The 23,972-nt window shown below is 48.3% G+C and overlaps 1 protein-coding gene across 4 annotated transcripts in view; it reads left to right on the top strand.

Annotated features, from left to right (window-relative positions):
• Positions 1 to 23,972, top strand: part of COL11A2 (collagen type XI alpha 2 chain) — a 35,644-nt gene that overhangs the window by 558 nt on the left and 11,114 nt on the right. Inside the window, exons 2-41 of one of the 4 annotated variants that reach the window (XM_007527416.3) lie at positions 330 to 459; positions 3,041 to 3,190; positions 3,322 to 3,532; positions 4,074 to 4,236; positions 7,484 to 7,675; positions 8,691 to 8,768; positions 9,407 to 9,469; positions 10,130 to 10,309; positions 12,518 to 12,577; positions 12,678 to 12,719; positions 14,879 to 14,941; positions 15,503 to 15,577; positions 16,046 to 16,132; positions 16,378 to 16,434; positions 16,602 to 16,655; positions 16,743 to 16,796; positions 16,893 to 16,946; positions 17,128 to 17,181; positions 17,351 to 17,404; positions 17,478 to 17,522; positions 17,963 to 18,016; positions 18,367 to 18,411; positions 18,611 to 18,664; positions 18,860 to 18,904; positions 19,022 to 19,075; positions 19,274 to 19,318; positions 19,729 to 19,782; positions 19,906 to 19,950; positions 20,141 to 20,194; positions 20,511 to 20,618; positions 21,619 to 21,672; positions 21,941 to 21,994; positions 22,091 to 22,135; positions 22,212 to 22,265; positions 22,365 to 22,409; positions 22,551 to 22,604; positions 22,699 to 22,752; positions 22,954 to 23,007; positions 23,415 to 23,522; positions 23,808 to 23,897. In XM_007527416.3, the coding sequence (XP_007527478.1) occupies positions 378 to 459; positions 3,041 to 3,190; positions 3,322 to 3,532; positions 4,074 to 4,236; positions 7,484 to 7,675; positions 8,691 to 8,768; positions 9,407 to 9,469; positions 10,130 to 10,309; positions 12,518 to 12,577; positions 12,678 to 12,719; positions 14,879 to 14,941; positions 15,503 to 15,577; positions 16,046 to 16,132; positions 16,378 to 16,434; positions 16,602 to 16,655; positions 16,743 to 16,796; positions 16,893 to 16,946; positions 17,128 to 17,181; positions 17,351 to 17,404; positions 17,478 to 17,522; positions 17,963 to 18,016; positions 18,367 to 18,411; positions 18,611 to 18,664; positions 18,860 to 18,904; positions 19,022 to 19,075; positions 19,274 to 19,318; positions 19,729 to 19,782; positions 19,906 to 19,950; positions 20,141 to 20,194; positions 20,511 to 20,618; positions 21,619 to 21,672; positions 21,941 to 21,994; positions 22,091 to 22,135; positions 22,212 to 22,265; positions 22,365 to 22,409; positions 22,551 to 22,604; positions 22,699 to 22,752; positions 22,954 to 23,007; positions 23,415 to 23,522; positions 23,808 to 23,897 (2,988 nt within the window). In that variant the 5' untranslated portion in view covers positions 330 to 377. Of the gene's footprint in view, positions 1 to 170; positions 460 to 1,179; positions 1,338 to 3,040; positions 3,191 to 3,321; positions 3,533 to 4,073; positions 4,237 to 7,483; positions 7,676 to 8,690; positions 8,769 to 9,406; positions 9,470 to 10,129; positions 10,310 to 12,517; positions 12,578 to 12,677; positions 12,720 to 14,878; positions 14,942 to 15,502; positions 15,578 to 16,045; positions 16,133 to 16,377; positions 16,435 to 16,601; positions 16,656 to 16,742; positions 16,797 to 16,892; positions 16,947 to 17,127; positions 17,182 to 17,350; positions 17,405 to 17,477; positions 17,523 to 17,962; positions 18,017 to 18,366; positions 18,412 to 18,610; positions 18,665 to 18,859; positions 18,905 to 19,021; positions 19,076 to 19,273; positions 19,319 to 19,728; positions 19,783 to 19,905; positions 19,951 to 20,140; positions 20,195 to 20,510; positions 20,619 to 21,618; positions 21,673 to 21,940; positions 21,995 to 22,090; positions 22,136 to 22,211; positions 22,266 to 22,364; positions 22,410 to 22,550; positions 22,605 to 22,698; positions 22,753 to 22,953; positions 23,008 to 23,414; positions 23,523 to 23,807; positions 23,898 to 23,972 lie in introns of those variants that run through there. The other 3 variants (XM_016190129.2, XM_016190131.2, XM_016190130.2) reach the window with 3 other exon arrangements.

Here is a 23,972-nt window from a genome sequence, read left to right as displayed (position 1 = left end):
TGGGGACCGCAGAGATTCGCTGGGGAAGGTTCCCGCCCACCCCTCCCCAGGTGGAGCCCGAGGGTGGGGTTTCCCCTGCGGTGGTTGTGGGCGGGTGACTGGAGGTGGGGGCTGGGCCAGGGGCGGGGGCGAGATGGGGGCTCTTGGCAGCAGGGGTGGCCGGGGACACACTGGAGCGGCGGCTGCGAGGGACGGAGTAGGACTGGATCCCCGACGGCGCCTCGCTGCATGGAGCTGGGCAGCTGAGAGCTGTCGCCACCCGGCAGCCTCTGACCTCCCCGGGACCCCACAGTCCTCCGGGGCTCACAGCCTGCCCTCTCTCCTGCCAGCGCCTCCTGCAGACCCTGGGTGCCTGGGGCCCAGCTTTGTCACCAGTCATGGAGCGGTGCCGCCGCTGCCACCGCCTCGTCCTCCTGGTGCCTCTGGTGCTGGGGCTGAGCGCCGCTGGGGCCCAGGCAGGTAGGAGTCTTGGTCCTGAGCCCTCAGCCAGACAGCAGATGATGCTTGGAATAGAGATGGGTCCCAGAAAGCAATGTGGGAAGGAGCAGATTGGAGGGTAGGACACCTGAGCCCCTTGTTGCCTAAATAGGGATCGCTCTCCTTCCTTGAAAGTGACCAGGGAGGACAGACAATGCCGAAAGGTGGAGGCTCACCTTAGCCATGAATGAAGCTAGCTAGTTGGTTCTCAGGCATTTTTGAAAAGGGCCAGACTGGTGTGGTCCAGCCAGGGCTGGGATCGGGTTGGGGCAGATACCAGTGTTGGTGGGTGCAGGGTGTATATGTATTCTCTGCACTTTGTATGTGTATCTCTGGGGTGAGAGGGGGAGCATCTATGGATTGGAGCAGAATCTAGTGAATAGAGAAAGCAGGGATTTCTGCACTGTTTGTCTCACTGGCTTTCTGGACAGGATCCCCTTCCCCCTCCCTGTGCCCTCGATGCTGCCACGCGGCTGGCTCTGGGGAGCACTGGGGCTGGCTGCCAACAGGACGGCTGCTGGACAGGCCAGGATCAGGTGTCTGAGGCAGGAGCCAGCTCTTCGCATTCCTGCCCCACCCCTCCCCCTCAGGCCAGTCAGGCTCCCTTGGGACCCCGGTGTCCACAACCCCAATCTTTTCCTTCTTTTCCCCAGGATCCAAAAGTCTTGTCTCCTAGAAAAGCGGGGGTTGATTTCAGAGAGGAGGAAGCTGGGAATGCCTGGGTGGTAGGCAGGAGGGAGCAAGCCTTCTCTGCTCCTGGAACTGCCAGAGGCTGATTTGCATATCACTTGACTACTCATTTCTTCTGTGCTTTGGAGAGAAGATGGCTCAAGTATTATCCTAAAGAATTTATTCAATAGGTAAGCTTATAGAAGGAAGATCTTTCAAGATGTGAGTAACTAGAGGCTCAGGGATAGGAAATTGAAGGGTCTATAGGCTCTAGGATTCTATCTTGGATGGGGAGGATGCTCTAGCATGGAGACAGAAAGATGATTGTCTCTTATTCTCTTATTGTCTTGAATAGATAGATGGGATTCTCTAGGGAAATGGGTGAGTGTAGAATTCATTAGAGAAAGTATGGGGGCATTTTTAGGGCCAGAGATGGAGGTTATCAGTGGGGAGCTCACAGGCAGATTGAAGCTGGAGACAGTGGGGTATATATGTAGCCTGAGTTGGGGAGATGAATGGGCAGACTGGTGGGTAGGTTGTCTCTTGGATGGACTGTATTCTCCTGGGGGTTGTTAGAGGGCGGAGGCCTCTGAGGTCTCCTTGGCCTAGGGTCTCTGTGACTCTCTGTTTCTGTCTCACTCAGTCTTCATTTCTCAAAGCGGCCCTTGTGTGTTGGTGTTTGCGGAGCTGCCACACCAGGGGCCAGGCTAGGGAGGGTGTGTGTGTGTGTGGGGGGAAGGCCGTGGTTTCCCGAATCCTGTACTCAAAGAACCTTTTTTCTCTGCTTGCCTGCTCCACCTCACCCACCCCACCCAGCTCAGCTCTCCTGAGTATTCTGGCCCCTACCCTGCCCCACACTTCCATGACAATTTTTCTGGAACTTTTTTGGAGGGGGAGGGCTCTTTTTTTTTTTTTTTTTTTTCCAATCTGGAATTGATGGTATGAGGAGTATGTATATCAGAAAACGAGTGAAGAAAAGGTGACCTTTGTCTTCCTTTGGGTCTGAGCCTTAGAAACTGAGTTCCAGGCTGGTGGCTTAGGTCTTGAATCTTTAGATGCCTGGAGCTGGAGCAGAGTAGAAGTTCCAGGTGTGAGGAGCGTGCCTGGATTTTGGGCAAGGACTCTGATGGGATCCACAGATGTGTGGCTCACGGCCCTGGACCAGCCTAGCTCTGTGTGGCAGCTGCAAGCTCTCCCACCCCCACCTTCAGCGCATCTTCCATCCCAGGGACAGAGGCTACTGAGACTCCTCTATCTCTTGTATCTACTTTGCATAGAACAACTTCCCCAACACAGGAATGACAGCAGCATCAACCCCCTGTCCTGTAGAACTGCCCTTCTGCTCCCTGCTGGTGGCTCCACTGCACCTCCCATACCCAGGCTGATCGATTGGCCAGATGTTGTTTGTGCTGGAGACATGGGATGGAGGCCAGAGGCTAGAGATGCAGAAAAGGAATGAGAGAGAGAGAGAGAGAGAGAGAAAGGAAAAGATGGACAGTGTGAGAAGATGAGAGGACAGAAGAGACAGGGAGACAGAAAAGCAAACAGATACAGATAACGAGTAAGAGAGTGAGAAAGAAAAAGAGAGATAGGCCAAGGGAAATATCAAGAGAGAATGGAGAGAGAGACTCATAGGCTGAAAGAGACAGGGAGAGAGTAAGTGAGATGCTAGGAGGGAGAGAAGACTGGGAGGGGAGAGAAGAGTCAGCCAGGGCTATGTTTTCCTAGGTGACTCTGATTCCCCATCCATTCGTACTCTACTCCAAATAGGTAAGGAAGCAGTCACCTTTGCCTTCCAGGGAATTTGAGTCTCAGGAAGTTGAGTTCTAGACCTCCAATATTTCCTGTCGAGGCTTACCTCCTAAGAGTGTGTCCCTTCTCATAACCCTCCCAGGTGCACCCCCTGTGAATGTGCTCCAGGCTCTGAGGTTCCCTTCCCTCCCTGATGGTGTCCGGAAAGCGAAAGGCATCTGTCCAACAGATGTGGCCTACCGAGTGTCCCGGCCTGCCCAGCTCAGTGCACCCACTCGCCAGCTCTTCCCAGGTATGGCTAACATGGTTGCTAAGGAGAGCTAAGGAGGTCATGGGGTGGGGTCTGAGGTCAGACTCCAGGAGGGAAGGGAGTTACTTCTCTTCACTTAATATGCTACATGTCTGTATCTTTCTTGGGTACAGGAGGGTTTCCCAAAGATTTTTCTCTGCTGACTACTGTCCGGACCCGCCCTGGCCTCCAGGCCCCCTTGCTGACCCTCTATAGTGCCCAGGGCATCCGTCAGTTGGGCTTGGAGCTTGGTCGACCTGTCCACTTTCTGTATGAGGACCAGACTGGGCGGCCTAGACCCCCAGCTCAGCCTGTCTTCCGGGGCCTCAGCCTAGCAGATGGCAAGTAAGTTGGTTTGTTCTTGTGTTCTGTCTGGGCTATATTTTCAGCACCTCCTTTCTAGTCATTGTGGTTACCCCCCACCACCCCTAAGCATGCCATAAACTGGGAAACCTTATTGACTTTTGGTTATACAGCCCAGAGTTTAGGCTTTTTCAATTTATTGCATGACATTTAAAAAAAATTTTGTTTATTTATGAGAAAGACAAGAGGAGAGAGAAAGAAGTAGACATCACTCTGGCACATGTGCTTCCGGGGATAGAACTCAGGACCTCATGCTTGAGAGTCCAAAGCTTTACCACTGCGCCACCTCCCGGACCACAACACTTTTTCTTTTAGCCTCAGCTTCTGTATCTATAAAATAGAAAGAATAGAATCATAAGAACCTAATAAGAACATTGTTGCATGTTACATGGTATGTTGTAGGTACCAAATGAATGTATTATGACTTACTTTGACTTCCACCCCACTGGGAACTTCACTCTAGCTTTGTTGACTTTCCTCCTTTCAGTCAGTCAGCCACTTGAATTTATCTCCTCATGACCAGGTGGCACCGGGTGGCTGTGGCTGTGAAGGGCCAGTCTGTTACCCTCATAGTTGACTGTAAGAAGCGGATCACCCGGCCCCTCCCCCGAAGTGCTCATCCAGCATTAGACACCCATGGAGTGATAATCTTTGGTGCCCGTATCTTGGATGAAGAAGTCTTCGAGGTAATCAGAGCAAAGGAATAATTCCTGGGGGAGTCGGGTTAAGCGCAGTGGGTTAAGCGCAGGTGGCGCAAAGCACAAGGAATAATAACCGGCATAAGGAATAATTCCTGGATCTACATCTTCTGTCCACTCTCCTTCTGCTCCTTGATTCCATCTTCCTACACCTTTGGCCTTCATTTTCCCCTCTCATGAGTTTATATTTCCATTTTCTATCTTCAGAGTTAGTTTTCTCTGTAGGAGAACTTAGGGCCCCAGTTACATAGTAAGATTGTCCATTGCCATTTATTTCTGTCAGTCTTCACTAGTCTGCCCATCTACCCATGCCTTACCTTCATGTCTTCAAATGATACCATCTATCTGTAGCCACATATCCATTTACATATTCACATACCCACTCAAGCATTCAAATTCATATCCATCCACCAGGCTATCCTTTCCTTGCTCTGCCACTCCCTGCTTTAAGCTACCCACCTATCATCTATTTATCCTCCCATTCATTGGCTCTCCATTGACTAACTTATCCATTTGTCCATCTTTTCCTGCATATTAGCATGCATATATCTGCTTAACAATTCATCTCCTCAACTCCTCACTCAGCTAGTCATCATCCAGGTAGCTATTCAGTCATCTATATACTCATTTATGTCCATCTACCTACCTACCAATCTGTTTCCAGTATTTATTTATTTATACATACATATATATATATATATTTATAGTAATAATAGTCAATCCACACCTTAGGTGAACCACTGTAGTTTCCAGTGGAGGGTATGGGGACACAGGACTATGGTGTGAGAATGGTATAGAATTGTACCCGTTATTTTGTAATTTTGTAAATCACTAATAAAAATATTTATTAGGGAGCTGGGTGGCAGCACAGTGGGTTAAGCGCACGTGGCACAAAGTGCAAGGACCAGAGTAAGGATCTCCGTTTGAGCCCCCAGCTCCCCACCTGCAGGAAGGTTGCTTCACAAGTGGTGAAGCAGGTCTGCAGGTGTCTATCTTTCTCTCTCCCTCTCTGTCTTCCCCTCCTCTCTTCATTTCTCTCTGTCCTATCTAATAATGACATTAATAACAACAACAAGGGCAACAAAAGGGAATAAATAAATATTTAACAAAAAAAAAAAAGGGAAAAATAGCCTCCAAGAGCAGTGGATTTGAAATGCAGGCACCGAGCCCCAGCAATAACCCCAGAGGCAAAAAAAAAAAGATTAATAGGTGGGGTAGATAGCATAATGTTTATGCAAAGAGACTCTCATGCCTGAGGTTCCAAAATCCCAGGTTCAATCCCCCGCACCACCATAAATCAAAGCTGAATAGTGCTCTGTCAAAAAAAAATATATATATATATATATATATCCACCTGCAGGGAGAAAGCTTTGTGAGTGTTGAAGCAGCATTGCTGATGTCTCTCTGTCTTTCTACCCCTGCCGTCTCTATTTCTGGCTGTCTCTATTCAATAAATAAAGATAATAAAAAAGAAATATATATATGCCAGGTGATGGCACACCTGGTTAAGTGCATATATTATAATGTGCAAGGACCCATAGTAATATAAGTTGACTCAAGCCCCTGGTCCCCACCTGCAGGTGGAAAGCTTCACAAGTGGTGAAGCAAGGCTGCAGGTATCTCCCTGTCTCTCTCTTCCTCTCTGTCTTCCCCTCTCAATTTCTCTCTGTCTCTATCCAATAATACATAAATAAATAAAAATATTTTAAAAATAATGACAGGAGTTAGAAGATGAAGAGAGAGAAAGAACCAGAGCATCACTCTGGCACATGCAGTGCCAGAAATTGAACTGGGACTTCAGGTTTGAGAATCCAATACCTTATCCACCTCCTGGGCCACCCTCCTATTTAAATACCCCAAAACATTCATTCATTTACAGTATATCAATCCTCACATTCAGCCTGAATTCGAGTCCCCAGTCACTCACTCACCCATTTGTCCACTTATTTGTTTGTTCATCCAACCAGCTAGTCAAAACTTTCTGAGTATCTTTTGGTGCAATGCCAAAGAAATACAAAAGTGTAAGGTCTTCCATTCATTCCCAAAGAGGTCTCAGTTTATCCCTAGAGATGAGGCAGTATCTTCAAACTGCAAAACAAAGCAAGTCATGTCAAGTAGCATTTGTGGACACATAAACAGAATATGTAAGTGGCTTCCTTCTAAATTTATAGAGATCCTGAGAATTTTCACCATTTCACCTTTCACTGGAAGGTCAAGGCCAGTAAGTCTGGACTGTTTTCTCCAGAAGTTCCTGTGGAAAAGTTTATGCATCACCACAGAGCAGGGAGTAGGCAAAGTCAATTGATTTTACTTCTACTTCTATCCCTATGAGTAAGTTAGTTACTACCTTTTTGAGCTTTTCTGAATGAAATCCATCTGAAAAATGAGTGTAGACACACTTCTCTCTCTCTCTCTCAAACCCCCAGGGTTATTGCTGGGGCTTGTTGTCTACACTATGAATCCACTGCACCTGGTGGCCATTTTTTTCCCTTTTATTGGATAGGACAGAGAGAAATTGAGAGGGTAGGGAGAGGTAGAGAGGGAGAGAGAATGACACTTGCAAACTTGCCTTTGCCACTCATGAAGCTTTCCCCTTCAGGTGGAATAGGGACTCAAACCTGGATCCTTGTGTGGGTTCTTTCGCTTCTTACTACTATGTGTGCTTAAATACACAAGTGTGCCACTGCCTGCCCCCCTAGACATGATTCTCTTACTGACTTTTCTAATTGTTGTGAAGGTTCAATGGGATTATGAGTAAGAAGATCATTTGAAAATTAAGAAAATTTGTGGCTCATGAGGTGGCACAGCAGAAGAGCTCAGGACATACAAGCATGAGGTCCTCAGTTCTGTCCCCATCACTGCATGTGACAGAGTGATACCATGGTTCTCTTTTTCTCATAAGTAACTAAATAAATACTAAAAAAAAAAAAGAGGGGAGTCGCTTCACAAGTGGTGAAGCAGGTCTGCAGGTGTCTGTTTGTCTCTCCCCCTCTGTCTTCCCTTCCTCTCTCCATTTCTCTCTGTCCTAACAACGACGACATCAACAACAACAATAACTACAGCAACAATAAAAAGCAAGGGCAACAAAAGGGAAAATAAATAAATAAATAAATATTAAAAAAAATAATAAAGTTTTATCTCGGATCAATCTCCTACCCTTCGTCCTAAACTGTACCATTTTCCCTGATGCCCTCTTGCCTTCCTTCATTGGTGTTCTTTCCTCATATTTTTGCAGGGCGATGTCCAGGAACTTGTCATTGTTCCAGGGGTGCAAGCTGCCTATGAATCCTGTGACCAGAAGGAGCTAGAGTGTGAGGGGAGTTTGAAAGAGAGACCGCAGAACCAACAATCTCATAGAACCCAGAGATCTCCAAAGCAGCAACCATCAAGACTTAATAGGCCACAAAACCAGGAACCCCAGCGACAGGTGAGAGAGAGAGTTGTTTGGACCCCAAACCACAGCATATCCTAGGGAGGGAAGGCACCCAGACATCTCCCTGGAGAGTTTTCCCAATGTTTCAGAGCTCTTCATTCTATTTTGGGTTCTTATAATCCCCTTACTAAATTTCTTCCCTAAGCATACCTCCATATTTCCATTACTTCCTACCTCCAGTCATCATTCAATCAATCTTTTTATTTTCATTTAAAAGTAAAAAGAGTAACTGGAAGATTTTATGGCTGGGAGCTGTATCCCCTTTTCTGCCAGCCTTCTTGAACCTGTGTCCTTGGGTTTCCTATCCTTTCCTTGAATTTAGAGATTGGGAGAGAGGTAGTGGTATAAGACTTGGGGCTGGGTGGTGGTGCACCTGGTTGAGCGCACATGTTACAATGCGCAAGGACCCAGGTTCGAGCCCCCGGTCCCTACCTGCAGTGGGAAAGCTTCACAAATGGTGAAGCAGGGCTGCAGGTGTCTCTCTGTCTCTCATCTTTCTATCCCTCCCTTCCCTTTTGATTTCTGATTGTCTCTAAATAAATAAAGATGATAAAAAAAGACTTAGGGATGGCAGATGGGGAGAGGCAGGGAAAAATAAGTTGAGATGGGAAGACACAGAGAAGAGATGGGAAGTAAAAGCAGGTAGAGGGGATCCTAAAGGAGTTTGGGCCTGTGGAAGTGTGGGGGCATGGCAGTTTCTGGCACCCTGAAGGAAGGAAGGGAGGAAGGAAGGAAGGAAGGAAGACTCTGCATTGGTAGGGTTCGGATGGTTCGGATGATAGATATGATCTGGGGTCTGAAGGTTGGAAGGTCAATCACTTAATCATGTCTGCTTCTATTCCGCATGTGGGATCCATCACCCTCCTTCTCTACCCTCTGTTTCTCTCCCTACCCTCAATTTTTCTTCATCCTCAACTCTTTACCAACTCCATGCCTACCCCACCCCATTTCCTCATTTCCTCCCCACACCCCTTCCTACCTGTTCCCACTGCCCCTTCCCTATTCTCAGCCCACTGAGTCTCTCTACTATGACTACGAGCCCCCTTATTACGATGAGACGACTACAGGAACAACCCCTGATTATCAGGTAAACTTGAGGGACCCTTTCATTTCTGTTCTTACTCTCACCACCACTTGCGAACATCTGTGACACCTTTCTACCCTCCCAACATGTGGGAAGAGACATCATATATTAAGATTGTGGATACTTCCTTACTGTCCCCTCCCATTCTCTCTGCTACAGCGGTCTCCGAGTCCCAAACACAGGGTCCCCCCTCCCTCTCGAGGGCGTCAAACCTCTCCCCGAAAGTCTACCCTCCCTGCCAAGAGGTCGGCAACCTGGCAGGCACCCCCCTCACCAGGCCGAAGGCCCTCTCGAATTGGAGGTTCCCGTCCAGCATATGGCCAGACCCCCCCCTCCCGACGCCCAGCTCGGAGGGCAGCTCTCCCCATGGTCCGGGCCCCCCCCAGGACTAGAAGCAGCGGTTACCGGCAGGTAGAGCCGGGGTATCCAGATCTCTGCCCCCAAATCTCTATCACCGTGGAGATTCACTCTCCCTGAACTGTTCCCTCTCCAAAGGGGCTGCAAGATCTGAGATTTCCCCCACCCCCCAGAACCGACACTGCTCTTAGTAAGGGGACAAGGTGCTGCTTTGCCTTCCTTCCTGCTAACCTCTTTCTCTCTCCTTCCATCCCCTGCTATTCTCTCCTTTCCCTTGGGGTTAGGTCCCCACTCCAGGTGAAGAGGAAGGAATTCCGGAGTCAAGCCCTCTGCCACCTCTTGAGGAGGTAACTCTGTTTCCAACCCCCACCAGCTGGGGCAGTGAGCTTCTGTCATGTCACTCTGACCCTGTGTCATCTTGGTGAACTTTTGGCCAGAGGGCTCTTTGTCATGTCCCTGTATGCCTTTCTGTCTTCTGGTCACTGAAGACCAATTGTGACCTTCAGTATAATAATTTTGCTTCAGTGTCAAGGTCTCTTTTCTTTCTTTGATTCTGAAGTAACCTCTTTTCCATGTTGTTGTCAAATGTTTTCACTTTTGAGGTGATCTTTCTGTTCTCAGGAACCATGTTCTGTGTAGTGCTGTCACTCTTTCTCCTCCCCCAGCCTTTCTATACTTTTCTTTTGCCATTTCCTGGACTATTTTGTCTATTACTACATTCCTGGAGCAGCCACTCTGTGTCCAGCCCTCTGGCCACCTTTCTTGTTCTCCACCCTATCTTTCTACCAGCTTCATTTTCTAGATATCATTTATTTGGGGCTTAGATGGCCATCTCTTTCCTATACAACCACTTCCCTTGTCCTTTTTGGGAGAAAAACTCTAGTCCTTATTACCCCAGAGTCTTTTGGACTCAAAGTTGTCATACCCTGGGGCCCAGGGAAAACCTCCTCTCTGTCCTAATGTCCCCATCTACGCTCCCCCCCCCCACCCCCACCACCCTCGGGAAGGAGCAGACAGATCTCCAGGTCCCCTCCACAGCTGACAGGTTCCTGACAGAGGAATATGGGGAGGGTGGCACAGATGCCCCAGCAGGGCCCTACGATTACACCTATGGCTATGGGGACGATTATCGTGAGGAGACGGAACTTGGCCCTGCCCTCTCTGCGGAGACAGCCCACTCAGGAGCCGTAAGTGAAAGAGCTCCTCTTCTGTTCTTGACCTTGAATATGAGCTGCAAGAATTGCTTCTTCTTGTTGTTTTTGATTTTACCTGTTGGCTCTGACCTACTTGTCATTGGTGGTTTGTCGTATTTGCTCACCTGAATGTAAATGTTGCTTGAAAAAATTATTTCCTGTCTTCCCTGGCCAAATGTCTTACCTTGTGATGCCTTTGTGGACCATTCTATCTATATAAGGCAATTGGCCTTCCTTCCTTCCCTCCATCCTTTCTCCTTTTGTTTGTTTCTCTTTAAACTTGTGATCACTGTCTTATCTGTCTTAGTCACTTCTAGTATTAATCAAGTTGAATTTCATAAAATTTTTGGTCAATAGCCCCTGCTTTATATTCATTTTCAGTCTGTCTCCACCATTTATTCTGGGTCATTTTTTTTTTTTAATCCATGTTGCTGCCAAATGATCTAACTTCCTATGTCATGTTTTATAACTTACAGGTCACTTCCTGTCTGTCCCTCCCTGTCTTTTCCAGTCATGGTATCCATCTCAGATTATGTCAACTTGGACTAAATGGGCCTTACTATTTGTGTTTAGTTTCTGGTTTTTCATGTTGACTTGTTAAATTTTTCTTGACATTATGTCATTTCTGTGAATGTCAGGTTATCCATCCAGATCATAAAGTTTCCACTAGGGAGCCTATTTTTGTGATGATCACTTTCTCTATGTTTACTAGTTTTGATGTATGTATTTTCTGGAAGAATTGCCTCTTAATGTCATACTCTCTTTTTCTGGAGTCATTTTCTATCTGTTTTGTAAATGTTTTCTCTCTTGGTCATGGTGGCTATGCTGGTTTTAAGGGTTCACTTCCTGAGTCCTCTTTTCCTGTCCTTCCAGTCTATCTAGCCACTTCCTGTTTGTCCCTTTCATTTTCTAATGCTTATTTTTTCTTGGTCCTGGTGTCATTCTTCCTCCTCGCCCAGCTTTTTTTTTTTTTTTTTTTTTTTTTGCTTACAAGTGTTTTTCCCTTTAATCTGTCTCCTTTAATTTCTTTTCATGTCTTCAGGCACTTTCCTTGTCAATTGAGATAGTTCCTGTCTGCTCCATTTCACCTTTTGCTTGCCTTGCTGTTAGAGTTGCCTGGCCTCCTATCTCTGCTGCCTCACCCCACACCTCACCCTTCTAATATTGAGCCCCTTGACCCTCTGTTGCTTTTCTCCTTATGTTGCTTTCTGAGAATTTGGGGCTCACCTCAATCATGGGAGAGTTTGGAAAGTGGTCATTACTGTTTGGTCAGGATGGAGTTGGGGGGCATTTTGAAAAAAAAACTTTTTTTTTGAGAGTTAAGGTGGTGGTGGTTGTGGTGAGTGTCCCATTCTTCTTGTCCTTATCTTGATTCTCATTTTAGAAGTGGGCATGGGCATCTGAATAGAAAGGTGGAAGAGAGGGAGCTGGTGGGCTTAGCATATAGATAGGGGCCAGAGGAAGGTTGTGAGACTTAGTGGGAGGGGGAAGACATTTAAGAAGGTCTGTAACTGAACCCAAGAACTATATTTTACATATAACATTGTGAGGCCCAAGTTTTGGATATGAGTAGAGGCTGCCCTCCAAATCTACTTGGAATATGATTGTTTAATCTCTGGAGAGGTTTTAATTTGTGAACTTCTTGAAATTCTAAGTAAGATTTTGTGGTGCAGAAGGGCATAAACCTTTTCTTTACTAGAGGAATCTATTATGTATTAGTAGATCCATATTATTCTCTTATGGATCTACATCTATCCACAAATCTAAATACAAATTTATCCACAATCTTAGAGATTCTTACTTGATGAGTTGGTATAAATTTAATTAAGTTGGTGATTTGGTGGGTGGGTGGGGAAGCCCTGGTATCAGAGGGAGTTTGGGAGATAAGGTAGGAACATTCAGAAGAGGGTTTGGGAAGCTTCTAGGGTTTGAAATCCCAGGAAAGATCTGGGGAGTTTTCTGTAAGAGGTCCTCAGGGAGACAAGATTAAATTTGCTGAAATGGGGCTGGGAGTTGAGGGCAGGAGAAGGAGCCCTGAGATCTCCTGGGCAGGAAATCCTGGGGAAAAGAGTTGGGGATTTGGGAATATGTTTAGGGAAGTAGCCAGAGGGCCTGAGAATGAAAGCTGGACTCGGTCTGGGTGGTCCTGGTTTTCAGGCTGCTCACAGGCCCCACTGGGGGTTACATGTGTGTTTTCACCAGGCTGCCCATGGACCCCGGGGGCTGAAGGGAGATAAGGGGGAGCCTGCGGTACTGGAACCTGTAAGTTACTCTGGTCACTGAGCTGAAAGAGGTGGGAAGAAGGAAGGGGAGGGGGTTGGTACTTGCTCTGCAGCCTCTAATTTAACCTCTGAATCCACAGGGTATGCTGGTGGAGGGGCCCCCTGGCCCAGAAGGCCCTGCGGTGAGTTTAGCTGAGACCCATCAGCCTTTAGTCTTTTCTTTTCTTTCTTTCTTTCTTTCTTTCTTTTTAATTTCTTTATTGAGGAATTAATGCTTTACATTCAATAGTAAATACAATAGTTTGTACATGCATAACATTTCCCAGTTTTTCATATAACAATACAACCCCCACTAGGTCCTCTGTCATCCTTCTTGGATCTGTATTCTCCCCACCCACCCACCCACCCCAGAGTCTTTTACTTTGGTGCAATACGCCAAATCCAGTTCAGGTTCTACTTGTGTTTTCTTTTCTGATCTTGTTTTTCAACTTCTTTTTTTAAAAATTTATTTCTTTATTGGGGGATTAATGTTTTACATTCAACAGTAAATACAATACAATAGTTTGTACATGCATAACATTCCCCAGTTTCCCATTTAACAATACAACCCCCACTATGTCATTTATCATCCTTCATGGACCTGTATTCTCCCCACCCACCCACCCCAGAGTCTTTTACTTTGGTGTGATATGCCAATTCCATTTCAGGTTCTACTTGTGTTTTCGTTTCTGATCTTGTTTTTCAACTTCTGCCTGAGAATGAGATCATCCCATATTCATCCTTCTGTTTCTTTTTTTTTTTTTTTGACTTTTTTTTTTAATTGGGGAATTAATGTTTTACATTCAACAGTAAGTACAATGATTTGTATATGCATAACATTCCCCAGTTTCCCATTTAACAATACAACCCCCATTAGGTCCTCTGAATTCTTCTTGGACCTGTATTTTGCCCACCCACCCACCCCAGAGTCTTTTACTTTGGTGCGATACGCCAATTCCATTTCAGGTTCTACTTGTGTTTTTGTTTCTGATCTTGTTTTTCAACTTCTGCCTGAGAGTGATATCATCCCATATTCGTCCTTCTGTTTCTGACTTATTTCACTCAACATGATTTTTTTAAGGTCCATCCAAGATCGGCTGAAAACGGTGAAGTCACCATTTTTTACAGCTGTATTCATTGTGTATATATACCATAACTTGCTCAGCCACTCATATGTTGTTGGACACCTGGGTTGCTTCCAGGTTTTGGCTATTACAAATTGTGCTGCCAAGAACATATATGTACACAGATCTTTTTGGATGGATGTGTTGGGTTCCTTAGGATATATCCCCAGGAGAGGAATTGCAGGGTCATAGGGTAGGTCCATTTCTAGCCTTCTGAGAGTTCTCCAGACTGTTCTCCACAGAGGTTGGACCAACTGACATTCCCACCAGCAGTGTAGGAGGGTTCCTTTGACCCCAGAACCTCTCCAGCATTTGCTGCTGTTACCTTTTCTGATGTATGACATTCTCACAGGAGTGAAGTGGTATCTCATTGTTGTCTTGATTTGCATTTCTCTGACAATCAGAGATTTGGAGCATTTTTTCATGTGTTTCTCGGCCTTTTGGATCTCTTCTGTGGTGAATATTCTGTCCAAGTCCTCCCCCCATTTTTGGATGGGATTATTTGTTGTCTTATTGTTGAGTCTGGCAAGCTCTTTATATATGTTGGTTATTAAACTCTTATCTGATGTATGACATGTAAAGATCTTCTCCCATTCTGTGAGGGGTCTCTTGGTTTGGGTAGTGGTTTCTTTTGCTGTGAAGAAGCTCTTTAATTTGATGTAGTCCCATAGGTTTATACTTGCCTTAGTCTTTGTAATTGGATTCATTTCATTGAAGATGTCTTTAAAATTTATTCGGAAAAGAGTTCTGCCAATATTTTCTTCTAAGTATCTGATAGTTTGTGGTCTAACATCCAAGTCCTTGATCCACTTGGAATTTACTTTTGTATCTGGTGAAATATAGTGGTTCAGTTTCATTCTTCTGCATGTTTCAACCCATTGCTTCCAACACTATTTGTTGAAGAGACTCTGGTTTCCCCATTTAATAGTCTGAGCCCCTTTGTCAAAGATTAGATGTCCATAGGTGTGGGGCTCACAGCCTTTAGTCTTTTCTAAGAGACCACCCTTCTCTACACTCACTCGTATCTCACCCATATACAGGCAGGCTTCCTTCACTGAACTACAGAGTTTACCAAGGTTTCCCAGATACCTAGATTGCTTCTATTGCGATCCCTTCTCAGCCACACCTGTCTTCTATCCATATCCTCACACCTAACCTCCTTCTGTTTTGTTCTTCAGGGACTCAGTGGTCCTCCAGGTATTCAGGGAAACCCAGGCCCAGTTGGAGACCCTGGCGAGAGGGTAAGGGAATGGTGTGTGTGTGTGTGTGTGTGTGTGTGTGTGTGTGTGTGTGTGTGTGTGTGTATGTGTGTGTCTCTTGCAGCAAAGTAAAAATATTCAGTGGGGCATTGTGCTCAGTAATTCTTCATTATCTAGCTGATTAATGCATGGAGGAACTTATGTGCTCCCTGGAACCAAGAAGAAGGACAGACTCTGGATGGGGGGTGTGGAGGGGGAGTAGTTATCCTCATCCCCCCCCCCAGGGGAATAAAGGGGGTTTCAGGACTTATTCAGGGAAATCTGCATTTATTCTCTTGAGAAGGACTTGAAAATATAGCTAGATGGGCTGGGAAGATAGAATAATGGTTATGCAAAAAATTTTCCTGCTTGAGGCTCTGAGGTCTGAGGTTCAATCCCCAGCTGTTACCATTGTAAACCAGAGCTGAGCAGTTCTCTGGTATCTCTGTCTTTTCCCTCTGTATCTCTCTCATTAAAATAAAATAAATAAAAATATTTAAAAATGTGGTTAGAACCATAGCACCCTCTACCCCATCACCGGTTCTTATTCTCTCTTTACTCCAGGGCCCCCCTGGCCGAGCAGGACTTCCTGGGTCTGATGGGGCTCCTGGTCCTCCTGGCACATCCCTCATGCTCCCAGTGAGTTGGTTATGGACTTCAGAACGGAATGGAAGGAGGTGGGTGGGAAAACTGTACTGTGTCTCCAGGAACTAGAAGATCAGGAAATCTGAAGAGGAGACTCTCAAGACCATCAACCCAAAGGGATTAATTCTGGGAATGGAAGGATTAGATTCTCATTAAAAGGCTTAGAACTAAAGATCTTCTAGAACCAATTTGAGTAATCTAGAACTGGGGAGAAAACTCTGTATTTCCAAGAATCTATAGCTAAGGAAAAGTCTTTGGGGTAGATACGGTCAGAATCAGGAAGGAGGACAGAAGTTTCTGAAAACTCTCAGTGATTGACTGAACCCCTTCCATGGAATACACTGAAGGAAGCTATGGGTTGTCTCTGTACCTGGGAGATGGACAGACATTCTGGATGACACTTATGGATGGGGGTCTCCTAGCTTCCTGGAAGAGTCTGAGCCTTTTCCTCTTGTCCCTCAGTTCCGGTTTGGCAGTAGTGGAGGTGACAAGGGCCCTGTGGTAGCAGCCCAGGAAGCTCAGGCCCAGGCAATTCTGCAGCAGGCACGGGTGAGTAGGGCTGGAGTGTATTTTGGTGAAGGAAAGACCTTTGTGGTAAGAAAAGGAAGACTCCAAGAGAGGTTAGGAGGGTAGGTTGGAATGAATGTAGGGCTGGGGAAGGTTTGGTCTGGTTTGGGGCTCAGAGGGAGTGAGACTGGAAAGAGTATGGATAATGGAATGAAGATAAGGGGTGCAAGAGTGAATCTGGGGGCTGTGCTCCAGCTGTCTTGTCCTGTCTCTCCTGACCCCCCTAGCTGGCACTCCGAGGACCCCCTGGTCCCATGGGATACACAGGCCGTCCTGGACCCTTGGTGAGTGAGTGGAGTATTGAGGGTAGGGATCTTTTATTTGTGTGTGGGTGTGTGAACAGTTCTGGAAAGAGAACAAGCTGAAAGTTATTTTGCTTCTTTTTGAGAAGGCTTTGAGGTTGCTGTTAGGTGTATCTTTCAGTACAAGCATTTTCTTTTCTCTCACACAGGGACAACCTGGGAGCCCAGGCCTGAAAGGGGAATCTGGAGACTTGGGGCCTCAGGTGACAACCCTACCTACCTGATCCCCAACCCAACAGCTGCCCCTCTCTCTGTGCCCATTAACATTGTCCCTAACTGTCCTTCACCAGGGCCCCAGAGGGCCTCAGGGCCTCACAGGTCCTCCTGGCAAGGCTGGGCGAAGGGTGAGTGACCTGGAGTGGGATGGGCATAGGTTGGAGATGGGGTACAGAGCCTGGGCTGTGACCTTGCTTTCTTTGACATGTCCCCTGCTCTTCCAGGGCCGAGCTGGTGCTGATGGAGCTCGAGGGATGCCTGGAGAACCTGGAGTGAAGGTACCACACTTGGTCCCTCCCGATGCCCATAGGTCCCAGCCTCAGTGGATCTCTTTGGAATTCTGGGGAGGGAGGTAACTGTTGCCCAGATTCCCTATGAAGTGCTCCCTTTCCATTCACTAGGGAAGAGTGACATGGGAAAGGGGTGGGACCTCATGTGGGCTGCCTCTCTCGCCCATAGGGTGACCGAGGTTTTGATGGACTCCCAGGGCTCCCTGGGGAGAAGGGACACAGGGTGAGTATGTGATGGCAAGGGTGGTGTGTGGGGTGGGGGTGGAGGGAGAGGTAGGGATATTAGAACAAGGGGAGAAGGGTCCTAGGAGGACCCTGATTCATTGAAGAGGAGCATGTTTGCCTGTGCTGGGGATTCTGAGGCCCCTCTGACCTATTCACCCATTTTCTAGGGTGATACTGGTGTTCAAGGTCTTGCTGGGTCTCCTGGTGAAGATGGAGAGCGAGTAAGTGTTGGGGCTAGTGCTGGGAGAGGTCTGGATGGTGAGGCTGCTGTCTCATGGTGTCCTCCTCCTGCAGGGAGATGATGGGGAGATCGGGCCTCGGGGACTGCCTGGAGAGTCGGTGAGTGTCTGGAGAGTTGAGCAAGGGCCATTCTGAGAATGGCGGAACATGGGTGCAATAGACTGCATTTCTTAGTTTCCTTTTTTATTTTATTTTGTTTTTTGCCTCCAGGGTTATTGCTGGGGCTCAGTGCCTACACTATGAATCCATTGCTCCTGGAGGCCATTTTTTTTCCATTTTGTTGCCCTTGTTATTGTTGCCATTGATGTTGTTGTTGGATAGGACAGAGAGAAATGGAGAGAGGAGGGGAGACAGGGGGAGAGAAAGACACCTACAGATCTGCTTCACTGCTTGTGAAGCAACCCTCCTACAGGTGGGGAGCTGGAGGCTTGAGCCATGTTCCTTAGACCAGTCCTTATGCTTCAGACCATATGTGCTTAATTAACCTGACCCTTGGGATGCATTTCTACTCACTCCTCCATCTTCTTGCCTGATTACAGGGCCCTCGAGGTCTCCTTGGTCCCAAAGGCCCACCTGGTATTCCTGGACCTCCGGTATGTGACCATCCTGACCTTACCCCTGACTTCTCAGATTCCTCACCCTCCTGAATTGCCTCCCTCCTCTCTCTTCCTCAGTTCTCTGCTCCACAATCCCCACTCAGTCCTGCTTCAGCCAGCAGTGCCTGGTACCCATACAGGGCCCTGCATCAAAGGCTCTCAGGATAGCCAACAATAACAAACCCTCAAGAAAAACAAAACAGAGCACCACAAACCCACAGACCCACACCCTGTGGATCTGGGCTGGCTTTTGACTTTTGGTTTGGGATGAATTTGAGGTGACCTGTCCCACCCTCTCTAGAAACCACAAGCCCCCCCACACTGCTCATTCTCCTCTCATGTTTCAGGGAGTCAGAGGCATGGATGGTCCCCATGGTCCCAAAGGGAGCTTGGTAAGTGATGGGCATGGGGACTCCACCCTATCTGTAGGCCCCAATGTCCCTGCCAAGGTCCTGTTTTTTTCATCACCCTTTCAACTCCTGTTTGCTTCTGGTTCTTGGCCTCTTGGAGGTCTGTTTTAGAACTCAGTTTTCTGCCCTGTTTGTCCTGTTACCATTTCCTTTTGACCTCTGTCTGGTTGCCTGTTTTTAGGGACCCCAGGGAGAGCCAGGACCTCCTGGACAACAGGGCACTCCTGGTACCCAGGTGAGTGTTCCGGTCCACCACCTTACACACACTAGTGATGTCTCCTGGGCTTCCACAGTGGTGAGACCACTAATGGAGACAGGAAATTAAGGGTCTCAGACCTTCACTGCCCTGGTTCTGAGTCAGGATGTGGGCTGGAGGAGGGAGTTACCCACATGGGGGATTCCTATGACTTCTCTCTCTCTCTCTATGTAGGGTCTCCCTGGGCCCCAGGGTGCCGTTGGCCCTCATGGAGAGAAGGTAAGAGACAAAGGGATCTGGGGATAGGTGATATGCCAAAGGGAGGACCCTGGTTGAGTCTTTAGCCATGCTTAGATGTGACCCTTCTGTGAACTCAAATCTTTCAACCTCCTGCAGGGTCCTCGAGGAAAACCAGGGCTCCCTGGCATGCCTGGATCAGATGGACCTCCAGTGAGTGCCCCCAGTCCCTGCCTTTAATTTGAGTTCCCCAGCAGATGACCCACAGTACCTTCAGCAGCCATCCATACCATGTGTCCATTGTAGTGGGAAGCCACAGTGAGAATTTGGATTGAAGAAGCACAAGGAGGGGCATAGGAAGGTGACAGGTTAGTGGTCATATCAATCACATTCTCCTACCCCTATCCCCAGGGTCACCCTGGGAAGGAAGGTCCCCCTGGAACCAAAGGAAACCAGGTGAGTTCTTCATGCTTCTCCTTTCTTTCTTTATTTTATTCTTTCCTTTTCTTTCTTTCTTTCTTTTTTTTTTTTTTTTTACTCAGCTCTGGCTTATGGTGGTGTGGGGGATTGAACCTGGGACTTGAAAGCCTCAGGCATGAAAGTTTCTTTGCATAACCATTATGCTATATGCCTACCCACGTGCTTCTTTTTATCCTGTGAAGGAGTTTCTGCCCCAATCTTGGATCTTCAAAGTTTTTGGGATCTCCTGGGACTCCCTTGTCTCATCCATGTGGCTCTGACATCTGAATTTTATATCTTATAACCCTCTCCAGACCCCAAAGTTGTCACCTCCATTTCTCCCACCCCCTGAATCCCCCATAGGGAACGATGAGACCCTTTGTAAATGCCTCTGTTTCATCTTCCAGGGCCCGTCTGGACCCCAGGGTCCTCTAGGCTACCCAGGACCTCGTGGTATTAAGGTAATTGACCCCCTGGGCTGGGATACAACTGTAGTCAGAAGAGCCAGTTGGGATCTTGGGAGCTCAATCCTTCCAGTCTGAGCCCCATTCCTTGAATTGGTTCTGTTCTCACTCTAATTCTAGGGCGTGGATGGAATTCGGGGTCTCAAAGGTCACAAGGGTGAAAAGGTGAGCACTGTACCCCAGATTTCCCACACCAGCCTTCCTACCCATCTCCTTTCCTCATTTGCTTCCCTCTAATCTGCCCTCAACTCCTGAAATCCAACCTCCTTCCACATTCTCTGAAATCCTTCATTTCACACCCCTCTTCCACCCTTCTGTCATTTGTGGGCCTTCTCACTCTCCCCTTCTTTCTCAGGGTGAAGATGGCTTTCCTGGGTTCAAAGGCGACATGGGTGTGAAAGGTGACAGGGTGAGTGCAGCGCCCCCAACAAGGCCCCCCAGCCCTATGTCCTGATGATTCTCCACTTTGGAGCCCCACACCACCACCGAGCTATCTGCTTGGTAACTAGGGTTCCTCATCACCAGTGCTCAGTTCCCTTTGGAGACTGACCCTATCAGGGGGGTGATCTACATTTGTGTCCCACTAGTCTTCCAGTCACAGCACTGTCTGTGGGGTTCCTGCCCTGTAATAGCTTTGTGGACCCACACCAAACTTAGGCAGGCTCTCTGATGTCTAGACTTCACCCCTGTTCACTGGCATTGGCCTCTCCAACTCTCTCACACAGGGTGAAGTTGGAGTCCCTGGGTCCAGGGGAGAGGATGGCCCTGAGGGGCCAAAGGGACGCACTGGACCTACTGGAGACCCTGGACCCCCTGGGCTTATCGGCGAGAAGGTGATTGGATAAGGGAACTGTGACATGTGCTCTAGGGATGTGGAGGGGACAGGAAACTGGATACTAGGATCAAGGTGGGCATAGGGTGCCAGTAGCTGATGTCAGTGGGTGGATTTCAGATGACCATATGCTCATTATGCACCTTCCAGACATGGATGTGTTGTGGTGGGCCAGGGACCATAGTGGGGCAATGTGTAAGAAGTCAAGGAAAAGTCTTTGCCATGAAAAGGCTACATCAGATCATGGAGACAGGCCTAAAGGCTGACATGGGGTAACTGTAGGTACATAGCAGAGTGAACTAGGCACCAGCAGTTCCAGGAATCTAAGAGGATGTGAACTCGGAGACCTTCATGGAGACTTTGCTGTGTACCAGCACTGTGTTGACTTGTTATCAGTTTTCTGGGGCCAGCATCTCCTTCACAGTAGCATCAGGAGCTTAAGATGCTCACTACTCATAGCCAGTGAGTGGCAGAGCCAGGGCTGGAGCCTGGACATTCTGCCCCAGGTTCCCTCCTCCTAGCTGCCGCTCCAAGATGAACTGAAGCATCAGGGTTATGGGGCTGCCATCCTGAGGTGATGTGGAACATGTGCCAGGGACCTGAGGCAGGAGTGTATGGAGAGCCACAAGGGTCTGGTCTTGGTGAAGCGGGAGTGTGTGCTGGGGCAGAGGGGCTGAGGTTGGCGGTAGGCGGGGGCTGGATCACAGTGCCCAGAGGACTTGATGCAGTTGCAGATGCAGGAGATAAAAGCTCAGTGCTGGAGTTGGGGAAAATCTGCTCTCAGGAGGAGAGCTTATAAAACCTAGGCAGCCAATGGGATGGGAAATGAAGGCCCATGGCTGGGGATTTGGTGGGGATTGCTGCTGGGTCTGCATTGGTTTTATCTCTGAGGGCTAGGGTCTCCAGGGACAGAGTGGTATTTGTGGCTCTCTCTTTTAAATTCTGCTTTTTATTTTCTCTGTGGTTCTTTCTACTGCTAATGGTCCCCTCTCCCTTCACAGGGCAAGCTAGGTGTTCCTGGTCTGCCTGGCTACCCTGGACGCCAGGGTCCCAAGGTGATGCAGTGTCCCATTTGTGGCCCCTCTTGTCCCCTTTCCTGGCCCATGATTCCTGGAAGTGCAGACTGATAGCAGTGGGGAACCTTAGTGAGAATATAGCCCACCCCTATTCTACAGAGACCCAGAGAGCATCAGTGTCTGATTCCCCAGCCCCCTCACTATTTTTTGGCCGAGCCCGTGTCTCCCACACAGCTACCTCAGTCACTTCTCCTGGTCTCCCTCCCTACTTATATGAATCTTATCTTTCTCTTTTCCATCTTCCCAGGGGTCTCTGGGATTTCCTGGTTTTCCTGGAGCCAGTGGAGAGAAGGGAGCCCGGGTAAGAAGGGGAACGGAGAGGGTGTGTTGGATAGGGAGGTTCTGTGGGGAGTCCTGCCCTGGGTAATATGTTCTTTGCTTCATTCATGTTCACCAGGGCCTCTCAGGAAAATCAGGACCTCGGGGAGAACGGGGTCCCACGGTGAGTGCAGAGGGGAGAGGATTATAGCTCACAGCACTGAGATTCTTTTCCTGACAGCTTTCTGTCCTTTGTCTAGGGTCCGAGGGGTCAGCGAGGACCCCGAGGAGCCACTGGGAAGTCTGGAGCTAAGGTTAGTGGTCTTGCAGGGCTCTGAGTCCCTTAACCCAGCTCCCTCTCAGCTCCTCTAGAAAGCAGCTCCTTTAACTCTCTGACTCTGTTTCCCCCACAGGGTACTTCAGGTGGTGATGGCCCCCATGGTCCCCCTGGAGAGAGGGTGAGTGGGACTTGAGCCTCATGTTCTCCTAAGTTCCTTAAAGATCTTGAGTGGCACCAGTTCTGTCTCACACCAGAGAGGAAGCTGGGTCCCCTGCTCAGCACTCCTCTCCCTTTTGACTCAACCTTCCTCTGCTTCCAGGGTCTCCCTGGACCTCAGGGCCCCAATGGATTTCCCGGCCCCAAAGGGCCTCCAGTAAGTTGACCTCTGACTTACTTTATTTCTGTGAGTCTTTCTTTTTTGCTCCCTTTCCAGTCTAGAGATCCCTGATATCTGAATCCCTTTTTAGGGCCCCCCTGGAAAGGATGGGCTGCCAGGACACCCGGGCCAGAGAGGAGAAGTGGTGAGTGGTGGCCTTAGCTCCAGAGCTCCAGAGCTGTGGCAGGCCTGCTGGGGAGGCTCTCTGTCAGAGCAGAGAAGCTCGGTGCTGCTCAGACATGCCAACAAAGACTCACTGGTGACCCTGGAGCAATGCTGGGGTCTGTCCCACAGTGTCTGAGCCTGACCTGTGTTTTGACTGTTCTCCTCTTTCTTTCTCTTTTAGGGCTTCCAAGGGAAGACTGGCCCCCCGGGCCCCCCGGGTGTAGTGGGGCCTCAGGTATGTTTGCCACCTGGAGGGAATGGGTCTCAGAACCTGGATTTAGTCTATTTGGGCTTCTTCCCAACCTGCCCCAGCTTTTCCTGGCTTGGACCCCTGGTGGTGGTAGTGGTGGAGGTGTGTGTGTGTGTGTGTGTGGGGGGGGGTAAAATGGAGGAAGGATGGGATTTGAACTTCAGTCTGAGAGGCAGTTCTCCAGTGTGGGCACAAGGTGGAGTAGTTACTCCACATGGGAAATGAAAGCTGGACCTATTGGACCTCAGTGACTCCCTCCCCCAGGAATTTCCTTGGGGGCACTGAAAAAAGGCGATCTAGAAGAGTATTTTATTTTAAAGTGGCCGAGTGGTGTCTTTGGGAAGACAGTGAGGTAAAGAATCTGAGATTGGGATCTGTCTTTTCTTTCCCAGGGAGCAGCAGGTGAAAGTGGACCCATGGGAGAGAGAGGTCATCCTGGCCCCCCAGGCCCCCCTGGAGAGCAGGGACTGACTGGAACATCTGGAAAAGAAGGAACAAAGGTTAGTAAGGGTCCAGGCAGAGGGGGACTTGAGGGACAAGTTAGGCTGCTGAAGGAAACAGATAGTTGGAGATCTGAAGGAAACCAGAGATCTTTCTTCAGTCTGGGAGAGTAATATAAATAAATATTTACAGAAAAAGAAAAGAAAGATAGAAAGAATGAACCAGACATCACTCTGGTACATGTGCTGCCAGGGACTGAACTCAGGACTTCATGCTTGAGGATTCAGTGCTTTACCCACTGCGCCACCTCCTGGAGCAGTCTGTTACCTTTTATTTCCTTTCAGGGTGATCCTGGCCCACCAGGGGCCCCAGGGAAGGATGGTCCTGCTGGTTTGAGGGGCTTCCCAGGAGAGAGAGGCCTCCCAGGCACTGCTGTGAGTGTGACTCCAACCTGACCACCTATAACAAGTCTGTACAACCTGGCACCCCTCATTGTCACCCTTGACTCC

This window comes from Erinaceus europaeus, chromosome 4, assembly GCF_950295315.1.
Source record: "Erinaceus europaeus chromosome 4, mEriEur2.1, whole genome shotgun sequence".
In the NCBI taxonomy this organism is placed as follows: Eukaryota; Metazoa; Chordata; class Mammalia; order Eulipotyphla; family Erinaceidae; genus Erinaceus; species Erinaceus europaeus.
This window is presented reverse-complemented; position numbering and strand designations above follow the sequence as displayed.